Source organism: Petaurus breviceps, unplaced genomic scaffold (assembly GCF_028583685.1).
Source record: "Petaurus breviceps papuanus isolate PSGF00001 unplaced genomic scaffold, PetGlider_PUasm1.0 84, whole genome shotgun sequence".
Lineage (NCBI taxonomy): Eukaryota > Metazoa > Chordata > Mammalia > Diprotodontia > Petauridae > Petaurus > Petaurus breviceps.
In genome coordinates this window covers 14,912,071-14,935,209 of record NW_027186645.1, presented here as the reverse complement: position 1 = coordinate 14,935,209, position 23,139 = coordinate 14,912,071, and the positions used below count along the sequence as shown (strand labels likewise).

The 23,139-nt window shown below is 39.4% G+C and overlaps 1 protein-coding gene across 4 annotated transcripts in view; it reads right to left on the bottom strand.

The window, feature by feature from the left end:
• Positions 1-1,628: 1,628 nt before the first annotated feature.
• Positions 1,629-23,139, bottom strand: part of ST7 (suppression of tumorigenicity 7) — a 290,187-nt gene continuing 268,676 nt past the window's right edge. For all 4 annotated transcript variants that reach the window (XM_069107083.1, XM_069107082.1, XM_069107086.1 and 1 more), the window contains exons 13-15: positions 14,291-14,383; positions 11,007-11,146; positions 1,629-2,022 (exon numbers count right to left, since the gene is read on the bottom strand). In XM_069107083.1, the coding sequence (XP_068963184.1) occupies positions 1,927-2,022; positions 11,007-11,146; positions 14,291-14,383 (329 nt within the window). In that variant the 3' untranslated portion in view covers positions 1,629-1,926. The remainder of the gene's footprint in view (positions 2,023-11,006; positions 11,147-14,290; positions 14,384-23,139) is intronic.

Genomic DNA, 23,139 nt, shown 5'->3' with positions numbered 1-23,139 from the left:
CCACCACCTTTTTCCGGTCTTACTATCACTCCCAAACTGGCTCACTTGCCGTGTCCCACATTTTCTTGCCTTCATGACAATGTCTCCTTCTATTCACAATCCTTTCCTGACCCCTCCAGCAGGAAGAAACTTCACCTGCTGAACTCAACTGGCACGGTTTCCCACAGTACCTATTACATTTTACTGTGTACTATGCTTTGCACACGTCCTCTTCCCTTCTAGACTGCAGGTTTTAAAGGAGTAAGGAACTACATCCTACTTATCTCTGGGTTTGGCCAATTATATTACAGTTTCCCACATAGGAGATGCTCTGTGTTGATGGAATGAGTGGCCCTCTCCACTGTAGAGCTTACCTGTTGGAGTAGCCGTGTTTCCCTTGGATGCAGGCATGCCCTGAATAACCAGGGAAAATGGGGAATAGAAGTAAAAAAGGAAGATTGTGTTATACTTTCTACTGTTTACTTCTACCGATTTCTAGGCAAATTTTATTAGCAGTGAAATTGTGAGGGGGGAACAAGACATGAAAGAATGACTTTTTAAGAAGCACTCTTCCCTGTTCTAAGTAGGGATCTTCCTCAAGTGATGATTGCTGTAGGTTGTCTTCTCCTTCTTCCACAAAGTGAAATCCTTGAGTGGTCAGTCATATATAACTCTTGTATATATTCTATACTGGCTTTTTAATTGGTACCTTGTCACCTAGAGTGAGCAGATGAACCATTTCCATTAAAATACTTCTCCCATTCATGTGTCATCAAACAATCATGATCATTTTATAATTCAGCTATTAGTTAAAATGATTAAATGAGTAAAAGTATCAATATTGGTAAAATGCCCATGTTCCAAACACAAGCCATTATAATACCCAGCTCAGGTGTAAAAAAATAGTATTGATTATCATCAGAGGTCCTGCTTCGATAACTTACTACCTGTGTGACCCTGGGAAAATACCAAGTACTTTGATCCCTCTGGGCATCATTTACTTCACTTCGAAAAGGAGAAGGAAGTAAGTGGAAAATATTGAACCAGTTAACTTCTCAAGTCCCTTCCAGTTGCATATCTACGATTTTATATTTCCATGTCACAAAGACTTTTCAGATGAGTCAATAAATGAAGAGGTCCTGAAACAACTCCATTGGATACCCTCAAAAGCACATTCTCAGTGATGAATTATACTCTTATTTCCTTCTATCTTTCTGGCACACTCATTGGCTTATGAGGACAGTCAATTTTGGGGTGAGAGAATTTCTAAATTTTATGTAATAAATTAAGTCAGGGGTTCTTTAACCCTTGGTTTAAAAAAAAACTTTGATAATTATATTTCAATGCAGTTAGTTTCTTTTATAATACTACACATTTTATTAATGTAAAAACATTATTTAGAGAAGAGATCCATTAGCTTTAGCAGACTGTCAAAGAGGTCTGTGACACAAAAAAAGGCTGTGTTCCTGACTTAGGTAATGACTCCATTTTCTAGGCCACAGATTGTGAGGGGTTCTAACTTCTATCCGCAATGATGGTATAGTCACAGAATTTGAAGCTACAGGGGCTGATTTCCCATGGAGGCACCAAAGTTCTTCAGGGACACCAAAAGCTACAAGACATTTGAAGACTTAGTAAGAAACAACTGGTTGCTGCAATACACAAAAGTTTATTTTTGAGATTTTTTAAAATCTTTTCTGAAGGCAAAATATAATAGAACTGAACATCAATGTATTTTGTACAACAAAAACTTTTTTTAATATGAGAACAGACAATCCATGAAGAATTTTTTTTAAGTCTTAGAACGGCTTCCCTTTAAAAAAAAAAAATCATGCTTTCTCGCGGTCAACAAGGAGTCGGCATGGAAGATATCCTTGAAGTGTGGTCGATGCGGGGGAGGGGGGGGACAGAGAAGTGGGGGAGGGCAGGGGTGGGAGGGTGTTTCCCTTAGATCCTTGTCAGCTGGTGCCACAGACTGGATGGCAGGATACTTTCTACTTTCTCCATGACGAAATTTAAAGGGGCAAACAAAGTGCTGAGGAACTGCAAAGAAACCAGAGAGACATGAGAGTCAGAAGATAAAACCTCATCCAAGAGTGATGACACACATCTGTACTCTGCACTGTACACCTTCGCAACGTAGGTAGCCTCCCAAGAGAAGCACAGTTTATTTACATATATAGGGAATGTAAATCATAGGGTAGAGAGCCTGGAGGAAGGAACCTCAGAGGCCAGCTAATCAATTTACAGTTGGGAGAACTGAAGCTTTTCCATTTTAAGTGACTTTCCCAGAGTCACACAGATATTCAGCATTGGAGACAATATCTGAACCCAGATATGTTAGACTCTAACCACTCCATGCATTATGGTGCACTGCCTCACAAGTGGCAGGGATAGGATTCAAACCTAGGTCCTCTGACCCCAAATCTGGCACAAGTCTGGTTGACTTGCATTCCATTCCTTTGGTTTGGATCACTGAATGGGCAGTGTCTGCCAAGGTCCCTCTGCTGCTTGGACAGCCATTGTTCCATAGTTCTGCCACGCCTTCGAGGCACACAATGTACTCATCTAACAGATGAAGTGACTGGTCCAAGGTCCCATGGCCAGTAACAGTTGAGACTAAAACAGGTCTTCTGCATCCAACTCCCCTATGCCTCACTGCTTTTAAGTGGGTTCTACTGAATATGTCGAGGCTTGGGATTTCATTGGTGTGGATATTCCCTCCATTGACATGGAGGGCAAGCCTGCCTTGACTTACAGAACTACGTACAAAAGCAAGATTTATCACACTCTGACCAATCTGCTAATGAATCTTTCTAAATAGACTGAGGCTGGGTCCCAGACAATAGGAACACAGTCCAGTTGGACTAGTGGTCAAAACTTTTCGCCCTTGGATAGCACATGCCAAAGCTTAAACTCCACCAGCATAGTCCTTAAGAACTAAGGGTTACATTACTCCATGATGAGGTTCTTGGAGAGTTCTCATGGAGGTCAGTCTATTGTGGGGTTGAAAAAAAAAAAAACCTCTCTGAAAGCATCTTTGTCCCTTTCAACTTTACTATTAAATTCAGTGTCCCCTTAAAAAAGAATACATTCTTAAAAATCTCTATCTTATTATAAAACCAAGGATCTATGTTTAAGTGAGAGAATAAGTTTGTGTTATATATCAGATGTGATCTACCAACTCACTTTTAACCGTGTTTATAATCTGCCAAACTGACCAGCATGCCAGAAAATCAGGCCTAAATCAGACCAGTGAAAATAGTGGTATTGACTCTGTCAGAGTTATAGCCTAAGTCTCTTGGGAGGTACCATGCCATTGCATGCCAACTCATCCATTTATCCCACAACTGCCTCTCTCTCCTTAGTTTTATCCATAACTTGGCCTTAATGCCTCATAACTATACGTAGCAGAACAAATAGGGACAGAGTAGAAGTATTAAAGAAAAGATCTGATAGTCTAGGCAAATCTATTTGGCTCATTTCTAGTTAGTTCTACAAGTTTTTGGTTTAGCAGAAAAGCATAGTATATAAAGAGGTTTCTGATAACTTTCATGTAATCACTCTCTGCTGAATTTCAATTCAACATTTGTGCCTACTTTGTTCAAGGCACCACACTGTGTGATACAAAGACTGAAATCAGCTGATCTGTAGCCTATTTTGTTTAGTAACCTGGGTTCCCAAGTGCTGTAGGGGGTCCTTTACCCTCAAAATTCTGAGATGACACATCATGTGTCATTTTAAGAGAAGTGCTTTAAAACCTATAGGCAGAAGAGTGAGTCATAGAGTGAGTCTGACAGCAGTAATGGTGTCTCCTGAGGGACAATCCTTCTAATACCATAAATACAATGAAGAGAAATGTGGAAAACAAAATTACCAGTGACTTCTATCAAATTCCACTTTTGCCTACAAGATGATACCATGTTATTGGAGAACTGATTGAAAGACCAGGGGATTCATAATCTGGAGAAAATACAGGGTGGAATTGATGTCTTTTGGTATTTAAAGGGCAGTCAGAAGGAAGCACAATAGGCTGCCTGTGATGTATGACTAATGATGAGTTACATGTGACAAATGGCAGGAAAGATGCCATCAATGACATGACACATAATCATGACATCAATGACATGACACATAATCATGACATCAATGACATGTAAGGTGGCAAAGGGAAGTAGGCCAGACATGTAGACAGAGGGAGATAAAGAGTGAGTGTTGTACTGGTTTTTAATGAAATATTAAAAGACTCAGAGGAAGGCCTCCAGTAATCATGCTGAAACCCAAGATAAATGATGAACCAATAGGAGAATATCTGGCTGTATCTAATGAGTTAAAGTTGCCTGGCCCAGATGAACCATGTCCTAGAGGAACTAAAACAACTGGTGGGTATGATTGCTGCATTGCTATTGTTGGTTGTGAAAGACCATGGGGAGCAAGAAAGGTAATATCCTGATTTTTTTTTAAGGTGAAAGAATAGTCTATGCACTATAGCAAAATCTGTTTGCTCTAGATTCCTACAAAACTCTAAAACATTGAACATATAATTTATAGCATTTAGTAAAAAAAAAAGTATTATTAAAAACCATTGGGGTGGCTAGGTGGCACAGTGAGTAAGAGCGCCGGCCCTGGAATCAGGAGGACCTGAGTTCGGTTCCTGCCTCAGACACTTAACACCCACACAAAATAATTGGCTGTGTAAACTTGGGCAAGTTACTTAACCTCAATTGCTTTAAAAACAAACAAACAAACAAACAAACCATTGTGGCTTCATCAAGAACACCCCATCGGATTAATGGCCAGACTCACATAACCCGCAATGAGTTATTGGACTGGTGAATCAGAGGAATGTCGTAGGTTTTGGTTGCTCACCTGGATTTTAGTGAAGTATTTGACAAAACTTTATGTGCTAGCTTTGGGGATAAGATGAAAAGGACAGTTCAGTTAGGTGGATTTGGAACTGGCTGGATGATCTGATTCAAAGAATAGCCAATTAATAGGTTGGGAACAGCCTGGAAGATTCAAGTATCCCAGATATTTGCCCTTGGTCCTGTGATGTTTACCACTGTTATAACGACATGGATAAAGACAAAGATGGCATGTTTACTGAATCTGAAGACATCACAAAGTTTGAGAGGGGACAGATGGTGGATGACACGATCCCTAAAATGTAAGCAACTGAAATATAACAGGCAAATGCAAAGTTGTAAGTGGGTACCCACTGACTGAATAACAGTTGAACAAATTATGGTATTTGGATGTAATGGAATATTGAGCTATAAAAATGATTATGAATAATTCTGACAAACTTGGGAATGCTAGCATACACGAATGCAAAGCAAACGATATTTAACCAAGTCAACAATTCCTATGATGTCCAGAATAATGTGAAGTAAAAAACAAACAGAAGGCTTTGAGACTCTGATCAGTACAGGGACAAGGCGTGACCATACAAGTGACTGGTAGTGAAGCTTGTCTCTCACCTCTTAGCACAGAGGCAGACTTGAAGTGTGGAATTAGGCATACATTTTCAGACTTGGCCAACATCTTGATTTGACTACTCATACTAGTTCCATGGGAAGGTCCTATTCAGAATGGGAGGGAGTCATAAGGAATTGACAATGACAACACACACACACACACACACACACACAATAAGGCATTTTTTTTTTTAGAAGAAGCAAATAAAGATAAAGTTTTACACTTAAATTAGAAAAATAAACACCCAAGGTGCAGCTAGGTGGTGCAGTGAATATTATTGAGCACCAGCCCTAGAGTCAGGAGGACCTGAGTTCAAATGTGACCTCAGACACTTAACACTTACTAGCTGTGTGACCTCGGGCAAGTCACTTAACCCCAATTGCCCTGCCATCCCCCTTCAAAAAGAAAAAAACAAACACCCAAATTCAGGAGGGAGGAGACATATGTAAATGAGATCATGTGAAAAAGACCTAGTTTTAGTGGACTGTGAATTCAGAGTGAATCAGCAGTGTAACACAACAACCAGGTTAATTCTATCCTAGACTATTCTGAAAACTGCAGTGTCTGAAATGATAGAGGCGATATTTCCTAATCTGACCAAATGAAGAGTATTGTGTTCTACTCTGGGCACCACATTTTAGGAAGGACATTGGCAAGCTAGAGTGCTTTCTTAACAGGGTAACCAGGATGATAAATTGACTGGACTATGCCATGTGTAAAAGAATTGATGAAACTAGGGATGGTTGAGTCCAGAGAAGAAAAGACTTGGGGTAAACAGGATAGCAGTCTTCAAAGACTGAATGGGTTGGCATGAGGAAGGAGAATTATGCTTGTCTTGCTTGGACCTTTGTTCTACAGGACAGAGCTAGGAGCAATGGGTAATGTTGCAGACACAGATTGTGACTTGATGGAAGAATAAGCTTTCCAGTGATTAAAACTGGCCCCAAATGGAATAAGTTGTTTTAGTAAATAGTTAATTTCCTCAGTAGAGCTTTTTAAGCAGAGGCTGGTTACACACTTATTAGAGGTGTTAAGGGACTTTAAAAAAAAATTAAAGTATAAGTTGGACTAGATGGCCTCTGCAGAGCTTCCTTCTACAATTCTCTATATTAGGTAGCTGCCCTATGGAAGAGATGGAGAAGAATCACACAGAAGTTATTAGGTTGCAATCTGCACTAGCAGAGTGAATACCCACCATGATGAAATCATAAACCCACTGAAGTAGTATAGTCATGTGGAATACACATTAGTTTTTTTTTTTTCTATTTGTTCTAAAGTAGAGTCAGGAACAATGAATGGAACTTTCAGACCTTAGCTCACTACTAAGGGAAAACCTTAACTAGAACTGTTCAAAAGTGAAATGGGGAACAGTAGGCTCCCTCTTCATAGGTAGTTTTCAATTAGAGAATGAATATTATTGACTGCATCTTTTTTTAGCTACAGATTTGATTAAATAATCTCAGAGGTTCTTTCTAACTCAGTGGTGGTTCTGTGATTACAAGACAAGGCTGCACAGTGACTGGCACAGAAATTTCAATAGGCAGGGGCTAGGTAAATGAGGTGGTCCTGTTTATAAAGCTGCTTCACGTCACCCTTGGAGGCTTACAGAGAATTACTACATTTTCAACTCGGTATACTAATGGAATGGCTAGGTCAATGGGCTTCAATGCAAGTTATCACAATAATTACACTTACCAAAATATGGTCTATGGAACAAGTGAGATGATGGGAAGAAGAGATTAAAATTTTTCTTAGGAAGAAATGATTTTCTCCATCCTCGAAGTTCTCCTTAAAGGATGAACTAGCATGCCATGTAATATTTCGAAGCTAGAGAGGTAGTGGGTCTCTAGGGAGTCTAAATTCTGCATTTTACCTATAATAAGAAAAGGTAGGACTAAGTATATATCCGAGAGGTTCTTTGCCCCAAAATCATGCTGGATGAGGAGTTAGTGAAGAAAGGTATCAAACCCGGATTTTCTATCTTCAAATGCCATTCTACTCTGCTGTGTCTGTGAATATGCTTCTATTTTACAATCAACCAATATTACTGGACACAACCAATTAACAAAGGAAAAAAGCAGCTTCATTTATGGTCTTGAAAAGGTAAGTTGCCTACAAAGTTAACCCCGAATTAAACACAACAGATCACCCTCCTGGGCTGGGTAACAGCTTGTCTATCTCAACATGCAAAATTTCTGTTCAGATGGCAAAGACAGATTTGTCAGGTCTCAAATTGAAACTCACAATGAGTAAATTAGTGTTTCATGGTGAGAAAAAGCAACTGAAATAATAATAAAGAAAGGAAGAGTGATACTTCTGAAATTCCATTATCTCCAAGAAGGTCATGGCTCCCAACATGCATCATTAACATTTGAAACACCCTCACTTATCTGAAGAAGTTCCAGGTGCCCTATAGCAATGCGACAATTGACATTTCTCTGTAATCAATATCTGACTTCAAAAGCTTCTGGCCTATAACTGAGGAAGAGAGGCTAGAGGCAGGGGTGGGGGTGGGACGCAGTGCTCAGTCTCAGGACAGAGAACAGAAAAAGCAGAGACAGGACACTTGAAAGCAGAGAGGGTCAGAATGCTGACCTTCCCACATTCTGTGTGAGCCTGGGCCTGGAATGATAACTTATTTATATGAGGACCCTTATCTTAGTAACCAAACATAAGATGAGCGAGTTTTAAGTTGCAGAGGCTGATAGCTTCTTCCCCTCCCCCCTTTAAAAAAAAAAACAGCTAAATGCCTTTAATTGTACTATTTCACAATAACAATACACACCTCTTTTGGTTTTTCTAATGTCAACAGATCGACATGTTTGTGGACAGAAAAACATATAAACACATTGGACATTTCTTAAGTTCAACACAACTTGCGGGTGGCATATAGGTAGTCATTCAATCTCATTTGCACTTACAAAATGACATTATCCCAAGGGCATTATCTATGTCCAAACTGAGAAAATCATTTTCACAAGCTGAAAATGCTTGCAAACAGCCCACAGGGCAGCAGTGATAACCTATGGGAAGTGTCTGAGGAGCCTGTTGAGGTGACAGGGGTGATGGATGTGAGGAAGACATTGGGGGCAGGGTGGGGAACCGAAGGGAGATGTGCTTGTCTCATCCAGGCAATCCATCTTCAGTTTCCACGAAGTCCCTTCTTACATTTTGGAATCTGCTAAACCTTCATGAAGGGTAAGATGAATATGACCCTCTGGATTTAGTGTTACGGCTAACATAAAACAAAAACAAACAACAATAATTCCCAGTCCTAAACAGTTGAACAAACTATGACCCATGGAGGAAATATCAGCACAGAACCCTAAATTCAACTCAACCCAATTAAATTCATTTATTAAGCATGACAAACTATGCTAGATACTAACGATACAGCAGTGAAATAAGACGCAGGCCCTGCCATCAAGGAGCTTACAGTCTAATTTATAGTTCATATCATTGATCATTTCATTTATCTAGACGTAAAATCAAGGCTCCTGAAAGCTGACGAAGGACAGCTGTAGTTGGTATGAAGTCTACAATGGACACAGCGGAGGGAAAGCTGTGGGTTCAAGATATGGTGGTCCTCCTCTTGGTAAGCACACTACTGTGTCTGCAGTTTTACCTTTTGCTGCCCCTTCTTACCCCAACCAAAACAGACAACATGGCGAGAGTCTGAAGTTAAGCTTTTTCATGGGTAACAAGGCTGATGTGCCTCATAACCAGGCATTTACAACAGGGCTGGATGTTCTTCAGGTTGCAGCTCACGCTAAATCATAGTCTTTGTGAAACATGTTATCTTAATGAGTAGAATAGATTCAAAGACAAAGTTTTTTTTTTTTAATAAGTCTTTTGATTTGTGGGGTTTGGGGTGTGAAAAGAAGACACCAAGGATGGTGCAGTGAAAAAAATGCTGGATTTGGAGCCAAAGGTCCTGGGTTAGAATCCCAGCTTTGCCACTTTATGTCCTTGGACAAGTCCTTTAACTTGTCTGGGTCTCAGTTCCTTCCACTGTAAATTGAGTGTTGAATTAGATGACTGCTAAGGTCCTTTTCAGTCCTGAACCTGATGAGGATGATCTAGGGTGAAGCAAATATACCCTGATTTTAACTTATACTAATTGGATTTTAATCTCTCTAGAGTTTAAGGGACTTGTTTGTAGCTAGACTGAAAATGGAAGGAAGCACTGATAGATAATTAGACATAAATAAACTGGAGGGTGTTTGGAGGAGTGTGAAGGGTTTATGCCCTGTGAGAAACAACTGAAGGCTTTGGGGACATCTTTGCTTGGAGAAGAGAAGAGAGGGGAATGATAGCTGCCCTCAAATAACAAAAGGGCCGCTGTGCGAAAGAGAAAAGACTTCTGTGTTACTTTATGGGGCAGAAGGAGATCAGTGGGTGGAAATAACAGGGAAATACATTTTGAAAAACTTTCTAGGCATTAGAGCCATCCAACAACAGATTAGGCAACCTTGTAAAGTAGTGAGTTCTCTTACTGGGAGTGGTCAAGCTGAGACTTGGATACCATGTGTGAGAGATAAGGAAGGGATTTTTGAATTGGTTGAAGGCATTGTACTAAATGAGCTCTAAGGCCCATTCCAGCTTCAAGATTTTATTTCAGTTATCAATGGGAGTGGGGGCATTTGATTTGAATACTGATTTTTATAAGAACCAACACAAATGCAGCTAAAATGAGCTATACCACCCCCAAAACTCCCCCACCCCCATTGATCCCCCAAATAAAATCTTAAAGCGGGAATTGAAAATATAGTTCACTTAAAATAAAAAATCCCTCCCCCCCCCCCCCCACCTTCTTTTTTTTTTTTTTTTAACCTTGTCTATCTTGAAATTTAAAGGGAGAGCCAGAGAAACCCAAACCCCATGGTAATAATGTGTTTTCTCATTTCTTTTGTTTGATAATCATCTGTGTGCAAATCTGCAAACCGCTTCTTCCAGCCCATGTTGTCTTAAGATGACCAAATGACCTAGTGAAAAGCATTTTCTATAAGGACAGCCACTGAGGTGTTTTCGTGCTGTCACTAAAGATCGCCCAAGTCACTGAGTGACTTGTTGGCAGTGCCTTTCCCCTTTGAATGGACCTACCAGCTTAATAATAATCTGGGTTGCATGTGAGCCCATGAATGGATGGTACAATTCTGCACTTCCCTTCAATTCATTTCCTCAAAACGAGCCAAGGATTTATAGCTTTTTATTTTTAATTTGTCTTCATTAGATTAACTTCAAAAATACAGATTCCATTTACTGAATGGGAGAAGCTACAATATCCTAAGCTTAGAAATATGTCATATAATTCAAAGGAGATAAACAAAATGGAATTATCAATTGCAGATTTCCTAAGCTTTTGCACAAGTGACATTCAATGCTTAGACTTCTCTGCTACTAAGGAAAATCCAGGCGCTCAACAGTCGGCAGTGGCTAGTTCAGGGCCATCTCCATTTCTAAAATGCAGGGTCTTGCTGGCTTCCCCTCTGGGTCACTTTGGCTTTGCTCTCGCTTTCCCTGAGGGCTCCATACTGAAGAGTACTCACAGCTTTTGCGAAGACCCCCATAAGCTCTGGGAACTGATGTGTCAGGAGGGCCAGCATGGCTGTGAAGGAACATAATCCAGCAGTGAAGAGAATAAAGAAAGGAAGCTCCTTCTTTGGGTAAACTGATACTTCATGGAAAGCTGTAGAGAAGACATCAATGCAACAGTTAGTGTTGACATGAAATGACTTTGCATAGGGCTTCCTAAGACATTGGCAGGTGACTGTGTTCTGGTAGAGAGGAAGCTCCAGACCTGAATTACTTTAGCTTTTGCCTATGCGGCCTGGGCAAAGGCATTTAATTTAGGAGCTTAGTTTATTCATCTGTCAAATCAGAAGGTTGAAGGAGATGGCCTCTGGTCCCTTCTACCTTCGAATCTATGAGCTAGCTCCAATACAAAACGGTGAACCTTGAACAAATAAACCTCTCACTTGCTCTAGTCCTGCCTGTAGTCTCCCATCAGGTTCTCTCATTCCTTTCCACATAGTCCTGGCTGGTCATTGTGTCTTTGTAATATCCTATCTGTGCTTGGCAAGATTGGTTTTAAGTGATAAGTGTTCACCCTCACCACTGAGATTCCTCCAATTGTGTGTGCGTGAGCGTGTGTGTGTGTGTGTGAATGTGTGTACACACGGGCACGCCCGTGAAGGGGGGAGGGGCAAGTGGGAAGTGTGTCTGAACATTGCTTATTGAAAGCATCCTGATACTACCTCCTTACCCTGCTCTGAGAGCACTGCTCCATGCTTCACTTTGACAAGTATTAAGAGCCCACTACATACAAAGTACTTTGTTAAATGTAGGGAATAGAAGGATAAAAAAAAAAATCTTCCCTGTCCCCAGGAGAGAACAGACAGCCTGTGCACAAACAGTAAACAGAGGTGATGTGAAGAAGCAAACAATGGTAACATTTTCACGGAAATGCTCATTTTATCTGGTGTTAGGTTCAGAATTTTTTTTTTTTAAGAATGCTGGGTTCATGTGACAACTGCTGTTGGTCTGTATGATAAATGTTCCTTCCCACCACTAGAAAACCTGGCTGGAGAACCTCTCTCAGACATGAAGCTTCAAACCTACAAGAGAAATCACAAGCCAATTGTGTGTATGGAATGTTTACAGGACTCCTTGGAGGCTGAGTGGCAATCTGCTGAATTCACTTTCTGTGTCTGCAAGTGTCCCAGCTTGTGTCTAGGAGAACCCCAGCTCGATATAGTTGCCCTGTTCATAGTCACAAGGATCTGCCAAAAGCTCTTCTTTGTGTCTCTACAAGGGAATTCCATGTTATTGTGCCCCCAGGGCCTGTTTTATTCTTTCTGAGGTGGACAGAGACACTAGGATGGAGACTACCACCTCAGTGTCAATGATGAAGCATTACCAGAAGCAGAAACGTAATTTGATTACAATTTATGTCACTGGCCAAGGAAATTGAAGATATAAAGATATTTTCCTCAATAGCCAATGAATAATAAGGCAGTAAGTTATACATACAGACTAGAGTGAAGGAGAGGCCCAATTCATATATTTTACTTTTCAGGATTAATGTATTGAATTTTTAATAGGCAACATGATGGTCCTTACTTAAAACCCACATCTCTTCCGCCTAAAAAAAATAAAAACACAGCCCTTTTTTTCCCCAGAAGGTGAGATTCAAATAATCTCATTCGCTTGTACAATGTGGGCAAGACTTTTTTTTTAAAGTTTATAAATTATCATTGTTTTAGACGTTCCTTTCAGAAACATTAGGCTTGGTCTGACTAGCTCATAATTCTACAATAAGTTACAAGTAAAACTTAGTTGAGAGATTAATGAACTACTTTCTTGTAACTTTCCTAAAAAAACTGTCCTCCTACTCTCAAACTCCAGGGGAAGAAGAATGTTAGGGTTAAAACATTAGGCCATTATGTGCATTCTTTGCTACTGAGCATTAAGTTCTGTGGAATCATAAATGCCATTTTGTAGTAAAAAAGAAAGATAACATCCACCAATTTCTTTTCAAAAGAATAAGGAATTTCCTATTAGGCCTGGTTAAGTAAGGAATCTCCTGGTACTTCAATATATGCTGACAGCAATTAGTTCTGCACCTAAACCCCACAACTTATGATTTCTGACAATCATCTGAAAATTTGCTATATATACTCCACCCTCCAATGTTATAGTATTCTTTAGTATGAAGTATTTTGTGTAATATATCTATGAGATATTGCTATAATTGGGGTGATTATAAAGGGTGGGAGAGAGAGAACTTAGCCAAGGTTTGAAGCTTATTATCTGAGAGAGAAAAAATGTCCTAACACAGACCACATAAAAAGCCTGGAAGTGATAGCTGTACACAGTTTACCCAAAACTGATTTGATAACAATTATTTAGCCCAAATTGTCAAAACAATGTTGTAATGCACTAAATTCGTAAATAATACTTTCCACATGTGGTATGGGTCACTAGATTGTTTGCCTGTAAAGGCCTTGAGGGCATTATGCGTCTTGTTTGTGTTTCCCTACACTGATGAGGCTGTAAAAGTTCTCAATAAATGTTAAATCAGTTAGTCGATCAATCTGATGCACATGGGAAATCCCTCCAACTAAGAGGTTTGAATCACCAAAGAAAGCTTACCCTACCTCAATCTTCCCTTTCTGGCAATGATGTCAGGGCATTCAAGACCCCACTCTCCCATCCATTACTCATCCATATCCATAACTCTCCCCCTGAGTCAGTGCTTTCTCTTCAAATTAAAAGTCCCTTAAGATGCCATTGTACATGAAGGAATTGAATATGCTTCTTAATCTATTCCTGTTTCCCTCTATAGATCCTTTCTGATTCTTTTTTTTTTTTTTTAAAGCAATCGGGGTTAAGTAACTTGCTCAAGGTTACACGGCCAGGTGTTTCTGGGTGGGTGCTAAGTGTCTGAGCCCGGGATTCAACACTGGAGCCGGTGCTCTTACTTGCTGTGCTACCTGGCCGCCCCAATCCCTTCTGATTCTTACCTGCAATTTATCTCAAACCAGAGGTACTTAACACATCTCGGGCACCCAATAAATGGCAAATATTTTTGCTTTAATTCATATGTTCCTTGGGTTTTATCCTCTGAAGAATCTGGAGAGATTTGGTGAAACCCCTAGCCAATTACTGCAAGCCCATCTATTCACCTAAAGCATGTGAAAATAATTGAGTTACAAGAATAAGAATGGCTAATGGCAAGAAATACTAAATTTCTATTACCGCACTCCCCCACACCCCCTAGGCCACATTGGCTAAAACCAGTAGCTTGGTATAGAATTCAGTTAAAACTTACATGGAAGCAGCTCCCTGTCTGCTGTTTCTGTACAGATTGGATAAGGGTAAAAAAGATGCCCTTTTTCCAAGGGATAAGGGATCATCCTAAAAGCTGAAAAGAAAAAAAAAAACAACAACTTATTGTAGGCTCAATATTCAACTGCTTCACAATTTCAAGAAGAACTTTGGGGCATTTTTAGACTTTGGAGAACTACCCCCAAACAATGTTGGACCTACATGAACTCTGATCCCTAGAACAGATAAGTGGGCAATGATGATTATGATCTATTATTCACCCATTAATCTCACAGTTCATGTTGTGGGCGTATCTCACAAACTGGGAGTGGGGGGAGGGGGAACCATCAATAATAATGACCTGACCCATCATCTGCAAAATATCCCAAAAATGTGATGAGCACTGACCCAAGAATGCAATTGGTAGTAAAGTGCTACAAGAACATAAATCTGAACTGATGCATTTGGAACATGTTACAAATGTAAAAATATGAAAGGCATTTTAACATAGCTTTTTCTAAACTTGTCCAAGTGGAATAAATTTTCAACCAAGATGGATTTAAAGGAAAGGAAAATTCAAAAATGCAAGATTGGGAGGGGGATAATTTTTTTGTGCTTATGAAACTTTTAAATCTTCAAAATCATGTGAAAAATAATGGATCTAGAGAGAGAGAGAGATTGATTATCTGCATTTTGATGATGTCAGGCCACCTGAATTATGCCCTTGTGGTTTATGATAACACAGGCCCTGAGGCTGAATTATGGCTTTCCAATCAATCCATCCTTTCCCATTATCATGGATGTTATTCTCACTGATGAAATGTCACCAGCATGTTAGTCTCACTGTTCCTATGAACAGCATTCATTGAGGTGATTTTTCCTTAACAGATGTCTTTTAACTACAATACCCTGTCAATGGAGAACACAAGACATGGAATGCAATCTAACACCAATTCTCCCTTCCACACGTGCTCTTGTATGTGGCAGTTGGGAAAGAGGACTACATATGAAGCATGATTTTCAGTTTCAAAGACTACGTTTGCAGTAATTGCTGTTACATCCTAAGCTATGTAATTACCTAACCCATCGCAAAATGCTGTCAATGTACATATTTATCTTTTGCATACTTATTTCAAACAGGACTAAGAAACGCAGCATGTTCTCCCTCACAAGAAATGACAAGGTTCCATTGTAACCAGTTTCAGTGCACATATGGTATTTATTCTGGTGTCTGAATATTATTTAAAAGTAAAAACATTATGTATGTGATTCCAGCATTTGGAATGCAGTCAATCTACACCACAGTGGTATCACTCTGAGGTTACAGCACATTGCCACAGAGCATATAAATCACAATAAACTCGGGATTAGAACAGAGCCAGTTTGCTGGCAGTCGGCTGGGGTAAAAATGTTATCAATTTTCTTCTAGTAACAGAAACCTCTTAAACAGAGATTAAAACATTAAAAACATTCCAGGCCTCAGAGCTTCTTAAATGAAAGGCTCACCCTAGTTCAATCAGATTTTTTTAAAAAAAATTCACACAAGGAAAGATGACTTTCACTGGAAGGTATATGAAAGAGGTCTCTCTGAGCAGGTTGTTAGCACAAAGACCACTAGAAAGAGCAAACTTTCTAAATGGGATGAACCTTTTTTTTTGTGGGGGGGAGGGGAGATAGAGGGAGAGATGAGCATAGGACTTTATTATTACTCTTTTATATAATATACTAAAATCTCTTGCAGGAAGCAATGAATTGAAATTCAAACTATAATATGTACAATTTTAATACCATTTCCCATAAATGATGAATGCGCAGATAGTATCCCCAAAGTGTGAAAAACCTATGTGGAGAATATGCTTGAAATCCAGGTTCTGTGTGTGCATTTTAAAAATAATGCTGCTATAATTAAGCACATCATAGTTCATATGATGTCAACCTTCTGCACTCAAAGTGCTTATAAATGTGAATTTAAATTTCATCCATAGTTGAAACTGGATTTCCACCTCAGGGAGCCATTTTAAAAATGAAGTATGGAAACGCAAGGCCTTGAGAGTGTTAAACCTTAAAAAACCCAGTGGTCTGTTAGTGCCTTTTCAGCGTTCTGTGCCAAACATCTTTTCTTTTGGTATTTGGCATAAATATTGAACTTGCATATCAAGTGAGTCTTTTTCTTGGTCTGAACTGTGTTGGTTGGGAGGGGGCAGGGAGGAGTAGGGGAGAGGTCAGAAGCTTTGATAGTACACAGCTATGCATTCGAAGAGTGCATGTTTATATGGATGGGTGTATTTTTCCATGACTATAAATGCTTTTGTGGAACTCTTATGGCCTCCTGTCAGTTGTCATCTGCTTTAAGCCCATTAAATAACATTAAGACTTTTGGCTTCACTAAACAAAAACAAATACAAAAAAATATTTTTCGAACTGGAATTCTATCCCTTATCCACCCTGTTGTGCTTAGGTTTAAAAATGTGTGAGATAAGTCCTGGAGATCTCTGAGACAGCTGGATAATAGGTACTACATAAGCTCGTCCAGCCTTAACTCTACGCCTCCTAGCTGCTTTTCATTTCAGACAGGACCTTCCTCCTTCATCCCGGGTGGAAAGTGTCCTTGCCCAAACGACGTTCAGCCAAACCTCCAGTCACTGTCCAGGCACTGGGACATGCCCATCTGGGGATATAAATAGCTCCGGAGTTATTCTATGCAGAAAAGAGTAATTTGTTCAACTCTTTCCTTAGTGGTCAGTGTTATGGCCCATGCTCTGGTTATGGGAGTTGTAAGAACCCACATCTATCTCTTCCTGTTTTCTCATATGGAGGCTACTACTAAGGGCTCAGAATTATGCATTTTGGATATATTATCTGTCAAGTTCCTGTCAGCATTACCCTTGGAAATGGAATTGCTCTGTGGGGAGGGCATTAGAATGCTACTAGGGGAGGGGTAAAGGCCTCTGCAAACCTCCACAGCCCTCCCTTCTACCTGTGCTCCCCGGGTCAAGGCTGACCACTGTGGCAGCCCTCCCGCTTGAGCGATCTATACCTGGAAATCTCCACAGAACATCTGGGGACCCATAGCCAGACATACCCACAAACCAATAACTTTCCAGGGACTTGCACGCACCCAGATAGTCTCACAGACAACTGAAACCTAACACCGTGGTGTCTTTGGGCAAGTCACAATCTCTTTTGGGCTAAGTTTCTTCATCTGTAAAATGAAGGGGTCAGATGAGACAGACTCTGGGGTATCTTCTAGCTCTATGCTCCTGTCCCCTCTCACCCATGCTGCACATCACAACCCTTCATCCAATCAATCACTCAGATCATAAAGTTAACTCTTCCCTTTCTGCACTCTCCAACTCCGCTCACAACACATTCCATCTGAATGTGAAGGAGACAGCTTTCTGAACCTTCCCACCATGATGGCTGGCTGAACGTCCTCTCGTGTGGTCCTCTATGGCACAGGAGCAAACTCACTATCATGCGCAATTAGACCTTTTCCAAATGGTATGCAAAGCTATCAACTGTTCAGAGTTTATCAATGGGACATATCTGTGATAACTTTCCAGAGCAACCATAAGAAAAGACATTTTTGAAGAACCTAAGATGGCAGAGTGGAGAGTGCAGCAGGCCTGGAGTCAGGAAGACTCCCCTTCCTGAATTCAAATCTGGCCTCAGACACTTCCAAGCTGTGTGACCCTGGACAAGTCACTTAACCCCGTCTGCCTCATCTCCTCATTTGTAAAGTGAACTATAGAAGGAAAATGGCAAAGCCACTCCAGTATCTTTGCCAGAATCAAATAAACACACACACACAAAAACCAAATGGGGTCACCAAGAGTTGGACATGACTGGACAATACCACAACAATTCAATGGGGTTGTTTATTCCTGTCAAGTAGTCAGTCAACTAGCATTTATTAAGCGTCTCCTATGGGCCAGGCACTGTGCTGAAGTTATAAAAAAGGCAAAGAACAGTCCCAGGTCTCAAAGAGCTTGCAGTCTAATGGTGTAGAAAACAAACTAGAGAATGCGGATTTAACTTTACACTCCTTAATTTAGGTCTAGACTTTAAAAATATTTTTTAAAGACTTGATGCCAACACATCGTATAGGTAGGAAACTAAAGTTACTTTTTCAAATTATTCAACCATTGCAGAGCAAGGATAATGGAAAATTTAACCTTTAAAAGAGTTATCTATCTGGTGCTAAATGAATTTCAGTTAGTACGAATGGGTAATGGGGCACCTAAAAGAAAAAAAAAGGACTCCTTAAATAAAAGTGTATAGTGTATGCAGGGGCTGTCCATTGGTGTAAGGAGGCTATTGGCAATGAACTAAATTGATAATTTTTTTTTTTACCAAAGTCACAAAATTGGAGGAAAGACTTATTTTTACAAGCTTTTAATGTTTCAGTTTTAATGTTCAGCTGGAGTTAACAACTGAATGTCATTTGCCATCAAATTCAGAGACACAGTAAATGAAAATTAAAATCACATACTATCAAAACTGGGTCATTTTTTCCCCCAAGTAAAATCTATCTTTTTACAAAGGAAATTAATGTCTGGTCCTTTCACGGCATCTTTTCTCTTCTGTTAAGAAACCCCAAACAAAAATCTCAAGATCAACATATTTAATGAAGTCTCAGAATTTCCCAAAAACAAAGTAACACTATGTCCCAGTTGGTCTTAGAACAACAACAACAGAAACAAAGGAAGGCTAAGTGAATTGATCCAAGGTCAAATATTAGCCTTTGGAGAATAAGAAACTAGAAAGCAGATCTCCAAAATCCAAGTTCAGTTTTCTAGTCACCAGACTGCAGTGCCGGGGGTGGCTAGGTGGCACAGTGAATAGAACACTGGCCCTGGAGTCAGGAGGACCTGAGTTCAAATCCAGCCTCAGACTCCTGACATAATTACTAGCCATGTGACTTTGGGCAAGTCACTTAACCCCAATTGCCTTCCCCCCCCCCAAAAAAAATAAAAAAACCCACCACAAGACTACAGTGCCATTAAATAAATAAAGTAAATACTATTAAAATAAAGCCTTGAGTAGGTGAAGTATTAGGGAGATCACAGTTTATCAGCATGGGAACCTGGGAAACTGGGCAGAGAAGGTGGCACATTTGAAGCAGGGTTTCATAAGGTATAATCCTGCTTTAAAAGGAAGCCACTACAAATGGGATTTCTCATTTATGTATATACTTTATAGACCATATAGTCTGGCCACACTTATAATGTTGTGTGCATGAGGATAACCAGAGCCTAGAATGTTTAAAATGAGTATAATTCAGATAAGGTGGCAGCTGCTTAATGAACTAAGTTACATTGTAAAAACATAGCATAAAATTTTTATAAATAAAACATTTCTTTCCTTAGTAATTATCCAGACTTTGAGGAACATATTGTGTAATTTCAGAGGCCGGGGCAGTGATGAATCAAACATTTCTGGAAACCTCTGAAATGTTGATGTATTTGTGGTGGTGAACTGAGATTTAAAAGGAGAAAAAAAAACCATATGCTTCAAACCCATGCAATTTCAGTCATGCATCAGCTGGGCTTCGAAATTTTATTAAAAATGGAAGCTAATCTTCTGATTAATAGGAAATGATTTGATTCCATGGAATGACGGTTATCCCAATGTACTCATTCATTTAGAAAGAAAATATCAGACCAAAAAACCCAACCAAAACTTGAGACTAGAATCTGAAATCCCCTTCTGGACAGTAAATATTTCACCAAACAATCACTGTTATGTGGGAATTTGGGGAAATTTGGTGTGGTTAAAAAAAAATCCCCTCTACTCCCTCCAGCCAAATAAGCCCTTGCTAACTTACCTCCAGCCTCAAAAGTAAAAGCAGCAAAAGGGCATTGCTTCTAAAGGAGGGGTAAAATTACTTGGACTAAAAACTAGGTCTTTTGCCTTGAAAGCAAGAGATGTCAAAATACACCACCAAGTGGCTGATTTGATGAACTGCAGCTTCCTTTAGCTCCCCCAAAAGGGAAAAAAACACCTGCAAGCAACTAGTGCAGCTTCAAAGAAGGCCCCAGAACAGGACTGATAGCTCTTGGTATCATGGGACCTTTTGACATGAAAGGAGAACCACACATGTGCTCCAGCTGATCTTAAAAGAAACATGGGATCTCCCAGCCTCACAGGATGGTACACAGAAGAGACCAGCTTCACGGAATTTTCCTCATTAGTGGGGGGAACTTAGCTATGAGCTAGATATTAATTACATATGGAAGGCCAAAGGGATTCACGTACATCTTTGTTGCTATACTGTCTGGTAGATGGACAGCTGTTTTAAAAATGGACTGTAAAACTCTCTTAAGTTGCCTTTGGGAACAGTCTTTTAAATGAAAATTCAATATCACATTCATTTATTCAACAAACATTTAAGTATCTATAATGTATAATGCACTATACTAACTATTACTGAGGACACAAAAAATAAGTAAGGCATGGTTACTGCCCTAAGGAAGCTTACAGTCTAGGCAAAATCATTTCATGTTGATTTTAAAATAAATGTTTTCTAGTAGCCTGCATTTATCTAAGGCTTTAAATCCAATGTCTCACTTGATCTTCATACCAACCCACTAAAGAAGGCAGTATGACCACTAATATTACCATTTTACAAATAAGGGAACTGAATTTAAGAGAGAGGTGAAATGCCTTCTTCACATTTATATTTATTTATAAAGCTTTGTGGCAACACCAAAATGTGAACATCAGTCTTCCTCCACCAAAGCCGGTGGTCATCCTGCCTCTGCCAGGTCAAACAACGGCATAATTTCTTCTTGAATTCTGCAAATAAAGGTATCTGATTTCCTCTTATGCTGTTAACCTCAAATACAGTGGGGTCATAAGATCATATGTTTAGCAGAAGTTCTTAAGCTGGGATCCCTCAAATTTTTTTTTCTTAAGCAATTGGGGTTAAGTAACTTGCTCAAGGTTACACGGCCAGTTATTTCTGGGTGGGTGCTGAGTGTCTGAGCCCGGGATTCGATCTCCAGGTCGTCCCAACACTGGAGCCGGTGCTCTTACTTGCTGAGCCACCTGGCCGCCTGTTTTGGTAACTATCAATATAGTTTCCTTTGTTATCCTACTTATTTTGCGTATTTAAAAAGTCTGAGGAGTCTCTAATCTTTACCAGTTTTTGCCAAAGGAGTTTATGACATAAAAAGGTTGAGAACGCCTGATTTGAAGTTAGTATTTACACCAAATGACATGTCTGAATGGTTTTTGATTACAAAGTGTTACAAGTATAATTGAAAAATGTTCTAAACTAGTGAAAAATTCTCAATTCTTGTTAAAAAACTTATTTTATAAAACTGGAGTCATTAGGTTTCTGGTATAAGAGCAGAATATGAGAAATTAGAATTAAGAACAAAAGGATTTTCATAGTAGGCCTGAATAATGTAAAAATAGCCACAAATACTATGTAAAGGGAGGGCGTGGTTATTACCACATTTGACATTGGCCTTTAAGCTTGTATACATCCTAGCCTCTCTTAAGTAGCTATTTAAAGATCTATCATTCATAAAATGACCTAATCCCACTACTGAAGGTTCTGATTTCAGAAGTCAAGGGAGTAGATGATTCATTACTCTTGACTTGTTTCCTTTTCTTCTAAACATCTTGAGATTTAGTGGACAAATAGATGTCAACCTAATTCATTCATTTATTTGTTTATTTCATAGATCTTGTTTGTATCTCCTCACTCTTTGCCTTTTCATACACAACAGTCACAATCTTTCATGTTCTATATACTCTCAAAAGCTCCTTTCCTGCTAAACCTGTCTCTCCAATCATTTTAAGTTGCCTTCTCGAGTTCCATCATGTTTTTTCTTGAGGTTCAGTGTCAGGATTGAAAATAGTAATTAAGAAAGGTATTAGAAAAAAAGAAAAGGCCTTATGAACGGCAGGTTATCACTTTTTGTCTTGTTTCTAATATTCCTTCTTGAAGAGTCCTAGTATTTTACTGGTCTTTTTGGCTACATCTCTACATTGAGACAACATCCTTAAGAGAAAGAACTGACAATGGCTCCCAGACTCTTTTCTTCGGTCTCAAGGGCTATCAGTTGTCAATTATTGTCAATTACGCCTGGAGAGTATCATATCAATATACAGATGTAACCAGAAAGCCCAACAAATCGAAGGGTATGTATTTGGCACAATGGATGGAGAGTGGGGCCTTGAGTCAGGAAGACTTGACTCCTATCTGCCTCAGTCTCCTCAGCTATAAAATGGAGATAGTAACAGTACCTCCCTCTCAAGGTTTTTTGTGAGAATAAAAAATGGGGTAATATTTATAAAGTAATTAGAATAATGCCTGCTACAGAGTAGGTGCTTAAAAACATCCTTCCCTCCTTCCTACATACTTACCCGCTCTAAAACTCACTGGCCACCTCTTTGCCTACCTATAAACAATCAGTCTGAAGGTTTATTAGAGCGCTGTAATGACAGGCTATTGTCTGAATGAAAAGTCTGCCCTGCCCACCCTTTTCATCCTTGAATTCTTTCAAAACTTTCAGGTAAATGCTGTAAACCCAGTGATTTATCAACATTATTCTTGTCAATCTGGCTAAGAAAATTCTTTTTTATTATTTTTTTTTGGTCTTTATTAATTTGTTCATTTACTTTTAGTTTATAAGATTCAGTTCCACAATTCCTTGAGTTTCAAATTTTCTCTCCCTCCTTCCCCTCCCCTCCCAGACGGCATACAATCAAGTATAGGATCTGCAAATACTTTCACATTAGATATTAGTCAGGTTATAAAGAAGTGTTGGATCAGATGGAATGAAAAATGATAAAGAGGAAACAAAACCAAATAAGAAAAAGCAAAAGATCAGGTAGTTT